General features: G+C 46.8%; 2 protein-coding genes across 5 annotated transcripts in view; one reads left to right on the forward strand and one right to left on the reverse strand.

Moving 5' to 3' along the window:
* Nucleotides 1-9943, forward strand: part of MUC6 (mucin 6, oligomeric mucus/gel-forming) — a 62123-nt gene extending 52180 nt beyond the window's left edge. Inside the window, exons 73-88 of the mRNA XM_083755304.1 lie at nucleotides 70-519; nucleotides 786-830; nucleotides 938-1387; nucleotides 1654-1698; nucleotides 1806-2255; nucleotides 2522-2566; nucleotides 2674-3123; nucleotides 3390-3434; nucleotides 3542-3991; nucleotides 4258-4302; nucleotides 4410-4859; nucleotides 5126-5170; nucleotides 5278-5727; nucleotides 6146-6520; nucleotides 8142-8244; nucleotides 9456-9943. Of these exons, the coding sequence (XP_083611430.1) occupies nucleotides 70-519; nucleotides 786-830; nucleotides 938-1387; nucleotides 1654-1698; nucleotides 1806-2255; nucleotides 2522-2566; nucleotides 2674-3123; nucleotides 3390-3434; nucleotides 3542-3991; nucleotides 4258-4302; nucleotides 4410-4859; nucleotides 5126-5170; nucleotides 5278-5727; nucleotides 6146-6520; nucleotides 8142-8244; nucleotides 9456-9678 (4121 nt within the window). The 3' untranslated portion in view covers nucleotides 9679-9943. The remainder of the gene's footprint in view (nucleotides 1-69; nucleotides 520-785; nucleotides 831-937; nucleotides 1388-1653; nucleotides 1699-1805; nucleotides 2256-2521; nucleotides 2567-2673; nucleotides 3124-3389; nucleotides 3435-3541; nucleotides 3992-4257; nucleotides 4303-4409; nucleotides 4860-5125; nucleotides 5171-5277; nucleotides 5728-6145; nucleotides 6521-8141; nucleotides 8245-9455) is intronic.
* A 4404-nt stretch (nucleotides 9944-14347) lies between these two features.
* Nucleotides 14348-17632, reverse strand: part of AP2A2 (adaptor related protein complex 2 subunit alpha 2) — a 61701-nt gene continuing 58416 nt past the window's right edge. For all 4 annotated transcript variants that reach the window (XM_083756146.1, XM_083756144.1, XM_083756145.1 and 1 more), the window contains one exon: nucleotides 14348-16840. In XM_083756146.1, coding sequence (XP_083612272.1) covers nucleotides 16763-16840 — 78 coding nt within the window. In that variant the 3' untranslated portion in view covers nucleotides 14348-16762. The remainder of the gene's footprint in view (nucleotides 16841-17632) is intronic.

Here is a 17632-nt window from a genome sequence, read left to right on the forward strand (position 1 = left end):
TCCTTCCCTCCTTCCCCCGTTCCCACGTGTGGTTGCCCCCCTTTCACTTGCTTTTTTTCTCCTTTGCAGTCACCACACCTTCGACAACCAGACCGCCAAGCAGCACGCCGAAAACCACGCCAACCACCTCTCCCTCCACCACATCCAGAACCACTGCATCAACTCAGACGGCAACCACCAACACGCCAAAGACCACTGCAACAGCCTCCACACCATCCACCTCTACGCATCACCCCAAAATCCTAACCACCACAAGCCCCTCCACCACAACAGAATCCACTGCGACTAGCACACCAACCCCGACAACCACAACAGCACCCGTGCCCCCCTCCACACCGTCTCCTCCGACGCCGTCCACCACAACCACCACCACCTCGCCCACAACCGTTACCTCCACTTCCACCAGCACTCCAGTACCCACTGCCACAACTCTGACGATTGCTCCCCCTACCAGCACAGAAACGCCCAGCACTCCGGCCACCACAACTCCTGCAACCACCACCGTCCCAGTTACCACGGGTAAGTCTCCTTGGTCGCTCTGCAGCAGCAGCTTACAAGTCTTTCAGGAGCCCTCTCTTGCCAAAGGGGCAGAGGGATTCCCACCTCCGGGTCCCACGTAAGCCAGCCCTCCAAAAAGGGCGAGACTCGTCTTGCTCAGTCATCCGGGAACCTGTTCCTCATGTCCTCGTGTGGAGCCCTGGGCAACCCAAAATCCCAGCCGTGACGGGAGCGCGCCTTTTCCCTCTCCCACCGCCACTATGTGACTTTGCTCTTTTGTGTTCCAGAAACACCAAAAACCACCACTTCTGTTCCACCACCGGTGCCTACAGGTAAGGGCGCTGAGCGTGCCGAAGGAGCTCTGCTTCTCTCCTTCCCTCCTTCCCCCGTTCCCACGTGTGGTTGCCCCCCTTTCACTTGCTTTTTTTCTCCTTTGCAGTCACCACACCTTCGACAACCAGACCGCCAAGCAGCACGCCGAAAACCACGCCAACCACCTCTCCCTCCACCACATCCAGAACCACTGCATCAACTCAGACGGCAACCACCAACACGCCAAAGACCACTGCAACAGCCTCCACACCATCCACCTCTACGCATCACCCCAAAATCCTAACCACCACAAGCCCCTCCACCACGACAGAATCCACTGCGACTAGCACACCAACCCCGACAACCACAACAGCACCCGTGCCCCCCTCCACACCGTCTCCTCCGACGCCGTCCACCACAACCACCACCACCTCGCCCACAACCGTTACCTCCACTTCCACCAGCACTCCAGTACCCACTGCCACAACTCTGACGACTGCTCCCCCTACCAGCACAGAAACGCCCAGCACTCCGGCCACCACAACTCCTGCAACCACCACCGTCCCAGTTACCACGGGTAAGTCTCCTTGGTCGCTCTGCAGCAGCAGCTTACAAGTCTTTCAGGAGCCCTCTCTTGCCAAAGGGGCAGAGGGATTCCCACCTCCGGGTCCCACGTAAGCCAGCCCTCCAAAAAGGGCGAGACTCGTCTTGCTCAGTCATCCGGGAACCTGTTCCTCATGTCCTCGTGTGGAGCCCTGGGCAACCCAAAATCCCAGCCGTGACGGGAGCGCGCCTTTTCCCTCTCCCACCGCCACTATGTGACTTTGCTCTTTTGTGTTCCAGAAACACCAAAAACCACCACTTCTGTTCCACCACCGGTGCCTACAGGTAAGGGCGCTGAGCGTGCCGAAGGAGCTCTGCTTCTCTCCTTCCCTCCTTCCCCCGTTCCCACGTGTGGTTGCCCCCCTTTCACTTGCTTTTTTTCTCCTTTGCAGTCACCACACCTTCGACAACCAGACCGCCAAGCAGCATGCCGAAAACCACGCCAACCACCTCTCCCTCCACCACATCCAGAACCACTGCATCAACTCAGACGGCAACCACCAACACGCCAAAGACCACTGCAACAGCCTCCACACCATCCACCTCTACGCATCACCCCAAAATCCTAACCACCACAAGCCCCTCCACCACAACAGAATCCACTGCGACTAGCACACCAACCCCGACAACCACAACAGCACCCGTGCCCCCCTCCACACCGTCTCCTCCGACGCCGTCCACCACAACCACCACCACCTCGCCCACAACCGTTACCTCCACTTCCACCAGCACTCCAGTACCCACTGCCACAACTCTGACGACTGCTCCCCCTACCAGCACAGAAACGCCCAGCACTCCGGCCACCACAACTCCTGCAACCACCACCGTCCCAGTTACCACGGGTAAGTCTCCTTGGTCGCTCTGCAGCAGCAGCTTACAAGTCTTTCAGGAGCCCTCTCTTGCCAAAGGGGCAGAGGGATTCCCACCTCCGGGTCCCACGTAAGCCAGCCCTCCAAAAAGGGCGAGACTCGTCTTGCTCAGTCATCCGGGAACCTGTTCCTCATGTCCTCGTGTGGAGCCCTAGGCAACCCAAAATCCCAGCCGTGACGGGAGCGCGCCTTTTCCCTCTCCCACCGCCACTATGTGACTTTGCTCTTTTGTGTTCCAGAAACACCAAAAACCACCACTTCTGTTCCACCACCGGTGCCTACAGGTAAGGGCGCTGAACGTGCCGAAGGAGCTCTGCTTCTCTCCTTCCCTCCTTCCCCCGTTCCCACGTGTGGTTGCCCCCCTTTCACTTGCTTTTTTTCTCCTTTGCAGTCACCACACCTTCGACAACCAGACCGCCAAGCAGCACGCCGAAAACCACGCCAACCACCTCTCCCTCCACCACATCCAGAACCACTGCATCAACTCAGACGGCAACCACCAACACGCCAAAGACCACTGCAACAGCCTCCACACCATCCACCTCTACGCATCACCCCAAAATCCTAACCACCACAAGCCCCTCCACCACAACAGAATCCACTGCGACTAGCACACCAACCCCGACAACCACAACAGCACCCGTGCCCCCCTCCACACCGTCTCCTCCGACGCCGTCCACCACAACCACCACCACCTCGCCCACAACCGTTACCTCCACTTCCACCAGCACTCCAGTACCCATTGCCACAACTCTGACGATTGCTCCCCCTACCAGCACAGAAACGCCCAGCACTCCGGCCACCACAACTCCTGCAACCACCACCGTCCCAGTTAACACGGGTAAGTCTCCTTGGTCGCTCTGCAGCAGCAGCTTACAAGTCTTTCAGGAGCCCTCTCTTGCCAAAGGGGCAGAGGGATTCCCACCTCCGGGTCCCACGTAAGCCAGCCCTCCAAAAAGGGCGAGACTCGTCTTGCTCAGTCATCCGGGAACCTGTTCCTCATGTCCTCGTGTGGAGCCCTGGGCAACCCAAAATCCCAGCCGTGACGGGAGCGCGCCTTTTCCCTCTCCCACCGCCACTATGTGACTTTGCTCTTTTGTGTTCCAGAAACACCAAAAACCACCACTTCTGTTCCACCACCGGTGCCTACAGGTAAGGGCGCTGAGCGTGCCGAAGGAGCTCTGCTTCTCTCCTTCCCTCCTTCCCCCGTTCCCACGTGTGGTTGCCCCCCTTTCACTTGCTTTTTTTCTCCTTTGCAGTCACCACACCTTCGACAACCAGACCGCCAAGCAGCACGCCGAAAACCACGCCAACCACCTCTCCCTCCACCACATCCAGAACCACTGCATCAACTCAGACGGCAACCACCAACACGCCAAAGACCACTGCAACAGCCTCCACACCATCCACCTCTACGCATCACCCCAAAATCCTAACCACCACAAGCCCCTCCACCACGACAGAATCCACTGCGACTAGCACACCAACCCCGACAACCACAACAGCACCCGTGCCCCCCTCCACACCGTCTCCTCCGACGCCGTCCACCACAACCACCACCACCTCGCCCACAACCGTTACCTCCACTTCCACCAGCACTCCAGTACCCACTGCCACAACTCTGACGACTGCTCCCCCTACCAGCACAGAAACGCCCAGCACTCCGGCCACCACAACTCCTGCAACCACCACCGTCCCAGTTACCACGGGTAAGTCTCCTTGGTCGCTCTGCAGCAGCAGCTTACAAGTCTTTCAGGAGCCCTCTCTTGCCAAAGGGGCAGAGGGATTCCCACCTCCGGGTCCCACGTAAGCCAGCCCTCCAAAAAGGGCGAGACTCGTCTTGCTCAGTCATCCGGGAACCTGTTCCTCATGTCCTCGTGTGGAGCCCTGGGCAACCCAAAATCCCAGCCGTGACGGGAGCGCGCCTTTTCCCTCTCCCACCGCCACTATGTGACTTTGCTCTTTTGTGTTCCAGAAACACCAAAAACCACCACTTCTGTTCCACCACCGGTGCCTACAGGTAAGGGCGCTGAGCGTGCCGAAGGAGCTCTGCTTCTCTCCTTCCCTCCTTCCCCCGTTCCCACGTGTGGTTGCCCCCCTTTCACTTGCTTTTTTTCTCCTTTGCAGTCACCACACCTTCGACAACCAGACCGCCAAGCAGCACGCCGAAAACCACGCCAACCACCTCTCCCTCCACCACATCCAGAACCACTGCATCAACTCAGACGGCAACCACCAACACGCCAAAGACCACTGCAACAGCCTCCACACCATCCACCTCTACGCATCACCCCAAAATCCTAACCACCACAAGCCCCTCCACCACGACAGAATCCACTGCGACTAGCACACCAACCCCGACAACCACAACAGCACCCGTGCCCCCCTCCACACCGTCTCCTCCGACGCCGTCCACCACAACCACCACCACCTCGCCCACAACCGTTACCTCCACTTCCACCAGCACTCCAGTACCCACTGCCACAACTCTGACGACTGCTCCCCCTACCAGCACAGAAACGCCCAGCACTCCGGCCACCACAACTCCTGCAACCACCACCGTCCCAGTTACCACGGGTAAGTCTCCTTGGTCGCTCTGCAGCAGCAGCTTACAAGTCTTTCAGGAGCCCTCTCTTGCCAAAGGGGCAGAGGGATTCCCACCTCCGGGTCCCACGTAAGCCAGCCCTCCAAAAAGGGCGAGACTCGTCTTGCTCAGTCATCCGGGAACCTGTTCCTCATGTCCTCGTGTGGAGCCCTGGGCAACCCAAAATCCCAGCCGTGACGGGAGCGCGCCTTTTCCCTCTCCCACCGCCACTATGTGACTTTGCTCTTTTGTGTTCCAGAAACACCAAAAACCACCACTTCTGTTCCACCACCGGTGCCTACAGGTAAGGGCGCTGAGCGTGCCGAAGGAGCTCTGCTTCTCTCCTTCCCTCCTTCCCCCGTTCCCACGTGTGGTTGCCCCCCTTTCACTTGCTTTTTTTCTCCTTTGCAGTCACCACACCTTCGACAACCAGACCGCCAAGCAGCACGCCGAAAACCACGCCAACCACCTCTCCCTCCACCACATCCAGAACCACTGCATCAACTCAGACGGCAACCACCAACACGCCAAAGACCACTGCAACAGCCTCCACACCATCCACCTCTACGCATCACCCCAAAATCCTAACCACCACAAGCCCCTCCACCACGACAGAATCCACTGTGACTAGCACACCAACCCCGACAACCACAACAGCACCCGTGCCCCCCTCCACACCGTCTCCTCCGACGCCGTCCACCACAACCACAACCACCTCGCCCACAACCGTTACCTCCACTTCCACCAGCACTCCAGTACCCACTGCCACAACTCTGACGACTGCTCCCCCTACCAGCACAGAAACGCCCAGCACTCCGGCCACCACAACTCCTGCAACCACCACCGTCCCAGTTACCACGGGTAAGTCTCCTTGGTCGCTCTGCAGCAGCAGCTTACAAGTCTTTCAGGAGCCCTCTCTTGCCAAAGGGGCAGAGGGATTCCCACCTCCGGGTCCCACGTAAGCCAGCCCTCCAAAAAGGGCGAGACTCGTCTTGCTCAGTCATCCGGGAACCTGTTCCTCATGTCCTCGTGTGGAGCCCTGGGCAACCCAAAATCCCAGCCGTGACGGGAGCGTTCCTTTTCCCTCTCCCACCGTCACTATGTGACTTTGCTCTTTTGTGTTCCAGAAACACCAAAAACCACCACTTCTGTTCCACCACCGGTGCCTACAGGTAAGGGCGCTGAGCGTGCCGAAGGAGCTCTGCTTCTCTCCTTCCCTCCTTCCCCCGTTCCCACGTGTGATTGCCCCCCTTTCACTTGCTTTTTTTCTCCTTTGCAGTCACCACACCTTCGACAACCAGACCGCCAAGCAGCACGCCGAAAACCACGCCAACCACCTCTCCCTCCACCACATCCCGAACCACTGTATCAACACGAACCTCCGCAACTCACACGCGAAAAACCTCTCCAACTAGTTTGATTTCTACGGCTTCCAGCATGACACCACATTCTCCCATACAAACATCCTCTACTCCCATTCCATTTACATCTACTCTTTCTACTACTCCCTTTATTCCGGTCACAAGCAGTTCTCCATTGTCATCCAGTACTAATATCATTAGTATTCCAGTAACTACCCGAACTAGTACTTTGAGTAGTAGTACTCAGTCTTTGAAGACAACCTCCACGTCATATACCTCAACTGTATCTCCTGGTGAGCTTCTATTTCATGGAAATGTTTTTGGGTTGAAATGTGTTTTTTGTATTTCTCAAACTTTTACGTTGACTATAGTCACTGCATCATCATTTTGGAATTTTGTTCTAGATCCCCTCCGCTTTTTTACCATCTGTGCAGATCCATCCCTAATTTTAAACTTTTAGTATCATACAGGATAAATATATTTTTACAGGTCACACTTTTCACAGTATTCTGTGGTACTGCTCATTCAACAATGTTTATAGTTTCTTTTTTTAGGATTAATGCTATACTTTCTTTTTAGTTCATTTCTATTTTAATTTTCCTTTTGATCCAGTTTGTTCCCTTTTTTGTTAATTTTTACAAATACCTAGGTAGCTGCCTGTTTAGTTCCACATCTTTTTAGAAGGCACAACCTAGCACAATATGTTCCTGGAACAGGAAAGTGCAGAGCAATATTTGTTCTCTATTATGTACACTAGAACTGTCATCTTATATGAATCAACACAGAGATGTAAATTAAATGGGCCTTATTCCCCTGTATCTGTGTAGAACTGCAGCCTAAACATCCTTGTGGGGGAAAGCAATTGAACGGCTCTGTCCCCATCCAACAGCTAGATCACTTGATTTTCAAACTCATATATTAACAGAAGGAAAAAGTTTGGCCTCAAGATCTTTTATGGTTGGTGACTTTGGATGCAATCCTGACTTCGCAGAATGAACAACTTATTTTCTTTACATGGACTCAGGATTATACCCATATTATTTTGTTTATGCATGTGTTTTCATTCTGACATTTTGCTTTTATTTTTTCATTTTTACAGGCAGCACCCCTAAAATAACAACTACCACCACAACCTCAAATCATAGGTTGTGATGGTCAAAATGTATTAAAAAAATGTCCAGTAGCACCTTAGAGACCAACTAAGTTTGTTCTTGGTATAAGCTTTCGTGTGTATGCACACTTCTTCAGATTTTGTGCATGCACACAAAAGCTTCTACCAAGAACAAACTTAGTTGGTTTCTAAGGTGCTACTGGAGAATTAAAAAAAAAAAAATTAATACATTTCGACTGCATCAGCCCAACACAATTACCTACCTAAATAAATGGTCTAAGTGAAAGTGGTTGCCTTCCTAAGGCTATAGTCACCTGCATACATTTCAATGGGAATAAGCCCATTGAAACCATTGGCACCTTGTTCCAAGAAAAGTATGCTTAGATGTGGGTTGAAGTACAGATAAGTTATTTGACTTGCGAGCTACCCTTTCACATATGTCAAAATGTTTTAAATGTTCTTTAACAATAAAAATAAAATTAATTCATTTATAATGGTTAAAATAACTGATTTCACAAAATTGTCACCATACATGGATTTACAAACAGCATTAAGGAAGGCCATATACCTGCTCCCATAAGCATGAAAACCTAAAGTAGTACAGACTCTAAAAGAACCATAGCACTCAGCTGAGACTGAACAGGGGATACAACTGATATAGAAATGTATTATCCCTTTTCACTGGATTCAATATCAACAGTTTCCAGATGACAGAAAATACCAATCATCTATATTGCCATAAGATGATTCACCACATTTCCTGTGCTGCTTGTATATTAACTGTTTTATTTCATGTCTTTCAGGGAAGTGTGAATCTGTTGAATATGAAGATCAAGTGGTTTACAAGGGTTGTGTTGCAAATGTCACTTTGACTCGCTGCGAAGGAATGTGTCCAACATCATCAAGGTGAGTATGAATCGGTGTCAATTTGGCCAGCCACTATGACTTTTGTCTTATTACATAATCAAAAGTAATAATCTGCAAATACAGTATTACCAAAGTCAATTATTTCCACTGCTGTAGAGCAGCTAAATATTATATAGTACATTGCATTCTATTATCCTATATTGCATTTCTTTTTAAAGATATAGTACTGTATTTTTTGCCCTATAGGATGCACCGTCCCATAAGGCGCACCTAGTTTTTTTGGGGGGGGAATAAAGGGGGGGAATTTATTTATTTTTCCCAGGCGCGGGGCTGGGGCGGGGGAAGCCCGAGCTTCCCCCGACCCCAGTCCCCAGAACAGGCAACTCTCCGCAAGCCGTGGGAGCCCGGTGCTGTGCTCCCGCACCTTGCGGAGAGCTGCGCGAAGTCTGGGCGCACTGAGCTCAGCGTGCCCAGTCTTCAGCATGCAGGCAACGTGCGGACTTGCGGAACAGTTCGTAAACTGAGGTACCACTGTAGCACCTTTCATCAACAAATCCCAGCATAATTTACAACTTGTTAAAACAATCTGGTATCAATAAGTATTATAAATACCACAAAGCAGTACAATGGTGCTTGCAATAGCAGGACGGAGGGCAATAGTATTCTGTTCAACATCTCTTGCTCTTGGTAATTTCTGAGATACTCCAGATCTATAGCTTTGTATCTTCAGGGTTTTGCTGCTGAACAGGGGTGGGGTGACATACCCTTGTGGGTGAACTTCCGGGAAGCCACATGTGGATGATAGGTGGGGCCAAGGCCCAAAATGGCCAGCTTCAAAGCCACACACACCAACACAGAAATCCATATATACACACTCCTAGGATCTTCTTCCAGATGAAGGGTATTTTTATCCCCAACCGCTCCACTGCCCTGCCCCTCACCCACCTGGCAGGTGGAGATGCTGCTGCTGTTGGGAGGTGAGCAACAAGGCGTTCCCCCCCCCCATTGGCTACTCCTGAGAATGGCAGGGAGCGAGGCTAAATTGTGCAACCCCCTCACTTCTGCTTTAAAAATGTGCAGTTGGGTCATGTGACACCCCGTTAAACCTGCAAGAACTGCCAACTGTTTTTAATGTTTGATGTTTTATTATGTTTTTATATTTTGCTGGAGGCCATCCAGCCAGATGGGCAGGGTATTATTATTATTATTATTATTATTATTATTATTATTATTATTCCTCTCTTTCACAGGCTAAATGTGGCCAAGATGATGGTACACACAGAGTGTGGGTGCTGCATGCCACTCACACTCTACAAGAAGGAGCTGACGATGCCTTGTCCAGACCCAGAGAACCCACATATGCCACTTGTTACAGAAATCATCCTATTTGGTGGCTGTGTATGCAACTACAATGGATGTACACACGAGGCAGACTCAGCTTCCTCAACCGTAAAAGGATTGTTTAGAAAATAATGATCGGTTATTACTTACTTTGCAAAAAGACATTTGACACTCAACATCCCTTCGTTCATATGGATTTATCCAAGTTTTGGGAAGGCTGGCAGAGTATACTTCCAAGAAGATTGGTACTGATAACATCCTTGGCTAATTTATTCATCATTTCGGATGGAATAAATATCTGCCTTGCTCAGAAAGTTTCCACCAAGCAACGTCTACCGGACTATGTATTGTAAAATAGTTAAATAGGTTTAATAAAGAGTTTAGTTGGTCATTCTCATTTTCAGTGGCGAGTAATTAATGAGCATACTCCTGTATATCGGCATTCCCTAATCTAATGGCCAAAAGTCAGGGGTGTTGGGAGTTGTAGTCTAAAACAGCTGGGTTCAGGGAAGTACAAAGCAGCTATAGAAAAATGTAGGCGGTGCTGAGGAGACCTTAAAAATACCTCCGTAAAGACTGAGCATGTTCAGTCAACATGGAATGCTGACTGATGAGTTGTGCATAAATCTGGAGGGAAGCGAGTAATGGAACAAACTATCCTAGAAAAGGGCACAGCGTCTGGTTGGCTGGAATCCTAAACAGGAGCATGCCACACTGCACCATTTTTCTGAAGGTGCTACTGAATCTTGGAATGTTCATCTATGCCATAAAGCCAGTTTCTCTAACAAACACTCAATAGACACTATTAAGTGGCAAAAATAGAAAAAGCAGTCAGGTTCAGAGGAGGAGAACAAGTATGGCTTCAAAGACTACATGAAGATGCACGCCGATGGAGAAAGGGATTGTAAACTACAGCATGCAAAGTGGGTGGGGAGATGGATGGAGGGATGGATGGATGGATTATTTATTTATTTAACCACCCCTCCTCCCAAGATCCCATGACGATTCACAACATAAAATTACAAAATGAGAATACAAAATACATAACCAATAACTCCCCTTCACACAAACACAATTAAAAATCCATAGACTGTTAATCAGCTGAACACCCAGTACTGAAAGATATGTAATGAAGGTGCTTTATAGGTCAAAACCAGCACTTTGAATTGGGCCTGGAAACTAATTGTAGCCAGTGCAGTTGGGCCAGGATCGGTGTAATATTCTCAAACCGTCTAGCTCCAGTGAACAACCTGCCACTGAATTCTGCACCAGCTGAAGTTTCTGAACTGTCTTCAGAGACAGCCCTGCGTATAATTTGCTTCAGTTTTTGGCTCTCATCCAGTCCATTACTGAGGCAAGACAGCAGTCCAGCACATCCACTGCCTCACCTGCAGATGTAAAGGAGTAGAGAGCTGTGTGTCATCAGCATATTACTGGCAACATACTCCCAAACTCCAGATAACCACACTCAGCAGTTTCATGTAGATGTTAAACAGCACAGGGGATAAAATCAAACCCTGAGGAACCCCACATTGAAGGCTCCATGGGGCCAAAGACCACTCCCTAAGCATCACCCTCTGGAAACAACCATCCAGGTATGAATGATTACATATGAATGCACTCCTATGGAATATTGTGGAAGCATGTAATGTTAGGATAGCAATTCATGCAGGTCATGAATTAAGTGGAGGCACTTGGCTCATACCTTATCACAACAGATAAACAGATTAGGCTAAGATGCTTGTCCTAGATTTTAAGGGGCTTTGGCCTTAAGTGCAGATTGGTTTAGATGAAGTTGTGTATAAGGTTTCAGCACTTTATAAGAAATGGTTTCGTGCTTACATTTGCTTAAAGGCATATATTTCTCCCTCACAGTTTTCAGTGTGTTAGATGAATTAGCAATAAAAAGTGTTCAATAGATTGCCAATAAAGTCAGGATGCATCAAAACACGAATGGTGTCCCCATATTATTTTATAGAGGTGGGGATAGAGGAGCAACTCTAAAGTTGTGCTTTCTTGATCAAGGACCAATATTCCAAGTCACGCATACAGAGTGATTGTCTGACAAGTTGAAAGCAGCCTACCTCTCAATATCTTCCATAGAGGTCCACGCCAGGGCTGATTCCATGCTGTGTTTATTTCACTGTGTTAACCTAAACCTAAGTTGGGGGCGAAAGCAGAATAAACTAATCTTAACAAAGAGCAATAATATTACCACCATTACAAAATTGGAAGCTGCCCAGCATACCTGTGGATTTGGGGTGGGATTGCCTGAAGTTGCCTTCAAAATGACCGGATCATACAGTGGTGAAACAAAATGTGCCACAAAAGACCCCTCATAAAACGAGAACCAGCTCCTGGGCAAGTTGTGACATTAACGGCTGTATCTATGGAAGATCCCAGGTTCAATGCATGGCCTTTCCAGGTAAGGGTGGGAGAGAGAGCCGCTGCCAGGTAGTGTGGACAGCAGACCAATCAGCTAGATAAAGCAATGGTTGGACTCTGGATAAGGCAGATTCCTATGTTCATATTGAACAAGGCAAATGTTTTGCAATCTTAGCAGTGAGACACGAGAGCTCTTCCAAATCACATACATTTACACATGGCTAACGAATGCACACAGAGTACTATTGATCCAAGAAAATCTGTATACAGAATTTGGTTGATACAGAGAGGGATCACCTGCAGTGTGTTAACGTCCATCTTTCCTTAAAATGCTTCATGCATTTTACCTTTTCTCATTTTAATAATAAATAATTTATTATTTATACCCCACCCATCTGGCTGGGCTTCCCCAGCCATTCTGGGCGGCTCCCAACAGAATATTAAAAACACGATAAAACATCAAACATTAAAAACTTCCCTAAACAGGGCTGCCTTCTTATGTCTACTAAACATCAGATAGTTGTTTATTTCCTTGACATATTATGGGAGGGTATTCCACAGGGTGGGTGCCACTACCGAGAAGGTCCTCTGCCTGGTTCCCTGTAACTTCGCTTCTCGCAGTGAGGGAACCGCCAGAAGGCCCTCGGTGCTGGACCTCAGTGAACGATGGAGGTGGAGACGCTCCTTCATTTTAAAAGCCAACTCCACTATGACACACTTTAAAGCCTATAGGCAATGCCACTACCCAAGTGATAATATCACCATAACAAACCAAAAGGGGCATCTTAAGCTTGTGTGACAAGGACAGGACGTGTGACACATACTTTTGCTAGAATAGAACAAGGGGAAGGAAGATCAGTTAGGATTGACTATGGAATCAACTTTCTATGCTTTAAAATATTTATAAACAAACATCTTCAGGTGACAAACCTTATTCCAAGGGAACTACTCCTAACCAAGGCTGCTTGAAAGTCCTCAGTAAGGCCTGAAATTATACTGCTCCTCAGGGCCTTTTTCAGCCGGAACTCTCTGGAACTCAGTTCTGACTCCTCTCAGGTGGACGCCATTGCTATTCTAAGAGAACAAAGGAGGCGTTCATGGTGAGTTCTGGCACCTTTTTCTAGAAAAATAGCACTGCTGCTCCTTTAATTCTTAACCCTACTTTTCAGCTTCACTTCCTGCTTCCTGTTTGGCCCTCCGTTCAGTACAGTGGTACCTCGGGTTAAGAACTTAATTTGTTCTGGAGGTCCGTTCTTAATCTGAAACTGTTCCTAACCTGAGGTACCACTTTAGCTAATGGGGCCTCCTGCTTGCCGCTGCACTGCCACCATGTGATTTCTGTTCTCATCCTGAAGCAAAGTTCTTAACCCGAGGTACTATTTCTGGGTTTGCGGAGTCTGTAACCTGAAGCGTCTGTAACCCGAGGTACCACTGTAAAACACAGCTTGTCGTTTGGGGACCTTGCAAGTTATTTTATAGTTGCAATATTTTCTTCTTTAAACAGACATGTGTATCTGCTAATTGTCAAATCGCTATTTTCTAAATCCTAGATGCTTCTGACCTCAGACAGAACATTATGGCTTATATTAGCCTGATCTGCCATCAGCATTCAATAACTCCTGGAAGCTTGCAAATCCTTGTCAGGTTGTGGGCTTTTCTCCTAATTCAAACTTCTATACTTCTACATACCCAGGCAGCCTGTCTAGTAAACTATGGTACTACCTTATTTTTGGATGCTCTCATTTTGCCATGGGGCACTATTATTTATTTATTTTTATTTTTATTATAGCAGAGGTGCTTCACTAAAGCCGAACAGCTACTCATTCATTACATGTCCTGCAGTTCTACTTCTGACAAGCCAAGGAGTGGTCCTGAGACTTGCATGTGCCCTGCCCCCAACTCTTAACACTACTAGAAGTAGGTGAAGTACAGATCCATGTGAGCTTCATTTCTGTCATTAGATCAGTAAAAATGTGAGCCAGGAAACACTAATGCAGGGATCCCAAGAGGCTAATGTCTTCATCCAACCTCACTCTAAGCAGATCCCTAAGACCAGGAGAAGAAAACATAAAATAAAAAGGGAATAGCTTGGGGGGAAATGAGTGATAAAATAATAAAATAAGAAATCACATATTTAGCTGGAAGGCACTGAGTTATGAGTTTGCTGGCTGGGAAACACTCAAAGGTACTCTGCTTCAATGGTCAATGGACTGGAGAGTTGCAATAAATAAATCAGGGCCAAAGTCTTTGTCCTATGCAATCAGGCTTTCATTTCCTATGCACAGTAGGTGGTGATGTTTTGTATTTATCTAAATCATAATTCTGAATTGCTGACTATAAAATGAAACTTTCACATTTGTTAGCCCTACTAGGTAGGAAAAGAAGTCATGCTCTGGGAATGAAAAAAAGAAAGGAATTTTTACTTTTCTAGCCATTTATTTTTTCCATTAAAGATAACATGATTAGTTTTTTTATATTTTCAATTTTTTTACAGTCATAATAATCAAAGCCCACCATATAAGCTTGTGATTTTTATTTTTATTTTACAAGTGAGATGACTACACATTACATATTGGAGTGTAGGCCTAAAAGTGCACAATATTTTGTCTTCCTGTTCAGGTATTTTCACATGTCAACAAAACAAATACTGTACCTTAATTACTAATACTGCTTTAGCCACAGAAACTGTTAACTTCTGCTTGAGATGGAGGAGGACACACAACTTTGGTAAATCAAGGTCATTTATCCCAATAAAGAGAAACTTTTTAAAAAAAAAAAAAAGTTTTCTTCAAAACAATGCCTATATGGCTCATATCAGAGATGAAGTCTTGCATAAAGTTTGATTACTCGTATATACAGTTGGTCATTGAGCCTCCTATATTTAGAGTCCTTTTTCTCTATGAATGATATCCAATGTTAGTCATACTCTGAGAAAATCCACTGAAGTCAATGGACTTATCTAAGAAGTCCATTAATTCCACATGGCCTACCCTGAGTATAATTTAGTTAAATATCACCCTTTGTGAATAAAACCACATTTATTTGCAAAAATTACACAAGTGAACAGTACACAAAAACAGTGTATTAAGGTGGAATTAAAAAGGAGACAAACTATGCTTCCAGTGGGACGGATCTATGTTAAAAATGAGATGGCCGTTCTTCCCAGCATCTGCAATAAGACACACTTCAGAACACCTCTGAATGCTTAATACCATTTACAATACCATTTCCAATAGTGTAATCACAGTAATGCAATGGGCCTGTCATAATGACAACTCCTAAAAATTTCCCCAGTGATAGGAGAATGTAAGAGTTACTGTTTTATTATTTTACCAGGTTACACACCAGGTAGTTCCATACAATGTGCTTCAATATAACTCATCAAATTTGATTGGAGAAGTTGGTCAATATGTTTCTGATCCAATAGCCACTTTAAGAAGGAAAGTGGATTTTCAGTTTTTAGTAAGTTAATTCCAGACACTGGGACAGAGTAAGCCACGTTGTTATTTGTTTAAAAGCCTCATAACTCAAGCAGCAACTGTCACTTGTAATCAGACAACGTTGTAGCTTATTTCACTTTTTTAATTTTTGCATTGCCCTCATATATAATTGTAGTCATAAATTACTTCTTAAGGAGCTCTTCAGAGGTGTGTAACAGTAGTCAGCTTAACGATCATTCTACTTCTGTCAAAGAAGATACCAGTTCCACAGCATGTTCCACAAATGCATAGATCTTACCAAACTACAGGTGCCATTACTGCACTTTTTGAAAACAGGACTCTCAAGTTCTAGACCAAAAGTGTTCTGGTGACATGACAGCAATCAGCTTCCTAACCATCATACTTGCAGAATCCCACAGTGTATTTCAAATCTGAATAGGCTAAACTCTCCCTGATCAGAGCTAGTGGCTATCCCTATTATTCAGAAGATGTTAAATTGGGGGGGGGGGGGGCTTCTTTTTTTGTGTGTGTTAAACTGGAAAGTGCGGGGGGGGGGGTCAGGAATACCAATGCCTTGGGTCCCTTGGAAAGTCTTAGGTAAAAGAATACTTCAAGTGATTTCTTAATTTAAATTCAAAGTGTACTGATGTTTAGATGATCAACCAGAGCTTTGGAAAAAACCAACAACAACATGTTGTACCCAAGAACCCAATGTGGTTTTCTTATCGTCTTATCATGACGATAACTCTTTGGTAGTTCAGAACTTGGAGAAAAGTGGAGGGCTGGGATTTAAAGGAAGTCATTTGAGGATATTAAAATATGAATCAGAATATGTGCTTATGCCTCCAAATGTTCTTTACAAAGCAAATACTTATATCCATCTTCAGATGTATCTAGATCCTTTAAAAAGGACATGGGGTAACATTCAATAGAGCAGGAATGGAATCTAGCCCTCTCTGCACACCAACTTCTCTTTAATATTTTTTTTTCTTCTTCTAGCATGCCTCTAGCAATTTACAGTGGCATTTCCAGCAAAACTGTTTCATTTAGTTGGGATTAACCATACCTGAAGTGAATTTTAATAAAATAACTCCTGCCAAAAATATATGAAGCACAGTTGAGTTGAGACACACAAGACCTCCCACACACATACAAGACCTCCCAGCTTCTTTGTACCAAAAATCTAAGAGTCATTTTATTTTATTTTTCACATTTAAGTAATTTTATGTTGCACATATCATTTGTTTCACATAAAAAGGGACAGGTCCTTTAAGGCAGGGATGTGAATGGGGTGGCAATTATTTTTGCAGACACTGGTGTACAAAACATTTTTGGAGCAGGACATGGACAATGGCAGAAATGGAGAATCAGAAGGGGTTGCACATTATGGCTCAGAACTGTTCCGAAAGTAATTCACATAACCTTCGGGACACCGTTTCTTTACTTGTCCGTAGTGTTAATCTGTACATCTGGAAAAGAACAGAAGAAGAACTTTTCAGTGGCTGCCCCCCCAAAAAACCCCACCCCCAACACATTTATACAGGTAAGATCTGAATGGAAGTGAACAGTGGCTGATGGTGTACATTTAAAAACACAACATCTTTGCAACATTTAATTATTTATGTCCTATTTGTGGCCTTTTCCTCATCAACTTTCTAAAGACAGTTTTGGACCACAGGCTGGCTGGGCAAACGGGGCTCTCCTTGGGTTCTCAGCAGGGGTGTCATCTAGGACCTCCCCCCAAAGCATCACTTTCCAGCGAGGCCCAAATGAGATGCCAGGATATTTTTGGTGCCCAAGAGGGCTGATCCCATGAATGCAACATCCAGTAATATTGCAGTCACATCTGATGAAGGTGTTTCACTCACTGACAGATAACCAAAGATGTGGCTAAGAACCAGTGCCAGAATTTGCCTATTGCCCCTTCTATCTCCTCCCCCCACCTCTTTTGCATCATGTATTTGGTATTGCAAGCCTTAGGACAAAGACTGTTCCATGACTAATCTTTGTAAACTGCTCTGGGAACTTTTTTAGGCTGGAGGATGGGGTATAAACACCAATAGTGTCATTACATAGTTTAGTCACCAGGTGGCAGTGGACTGAGATGTATCTGTGTGGGATTAAGGAGTTTCCTTGTTTAAGAGAGATGAACAGGCAATAAAAAATTTTGTCTGGCTTCCTAGCTGGTGTGTCTCCAAAATCTTCCACGGCAAGTATAAACTGGTGCATCATTACCACGTGCCTTAGTTCCCACCACTCAC

This window comes from Podarcis gaigeae, assembly GCF_964106915.1.
Source record: "Podarcis gaigeae genome assembly, chromosome: 1".
NCBI lineage: Eukaryota > Metazoa > Chordata > Lepidosauria > Squamata > Lacertidae > Podarcis > Podarcis gaigeae.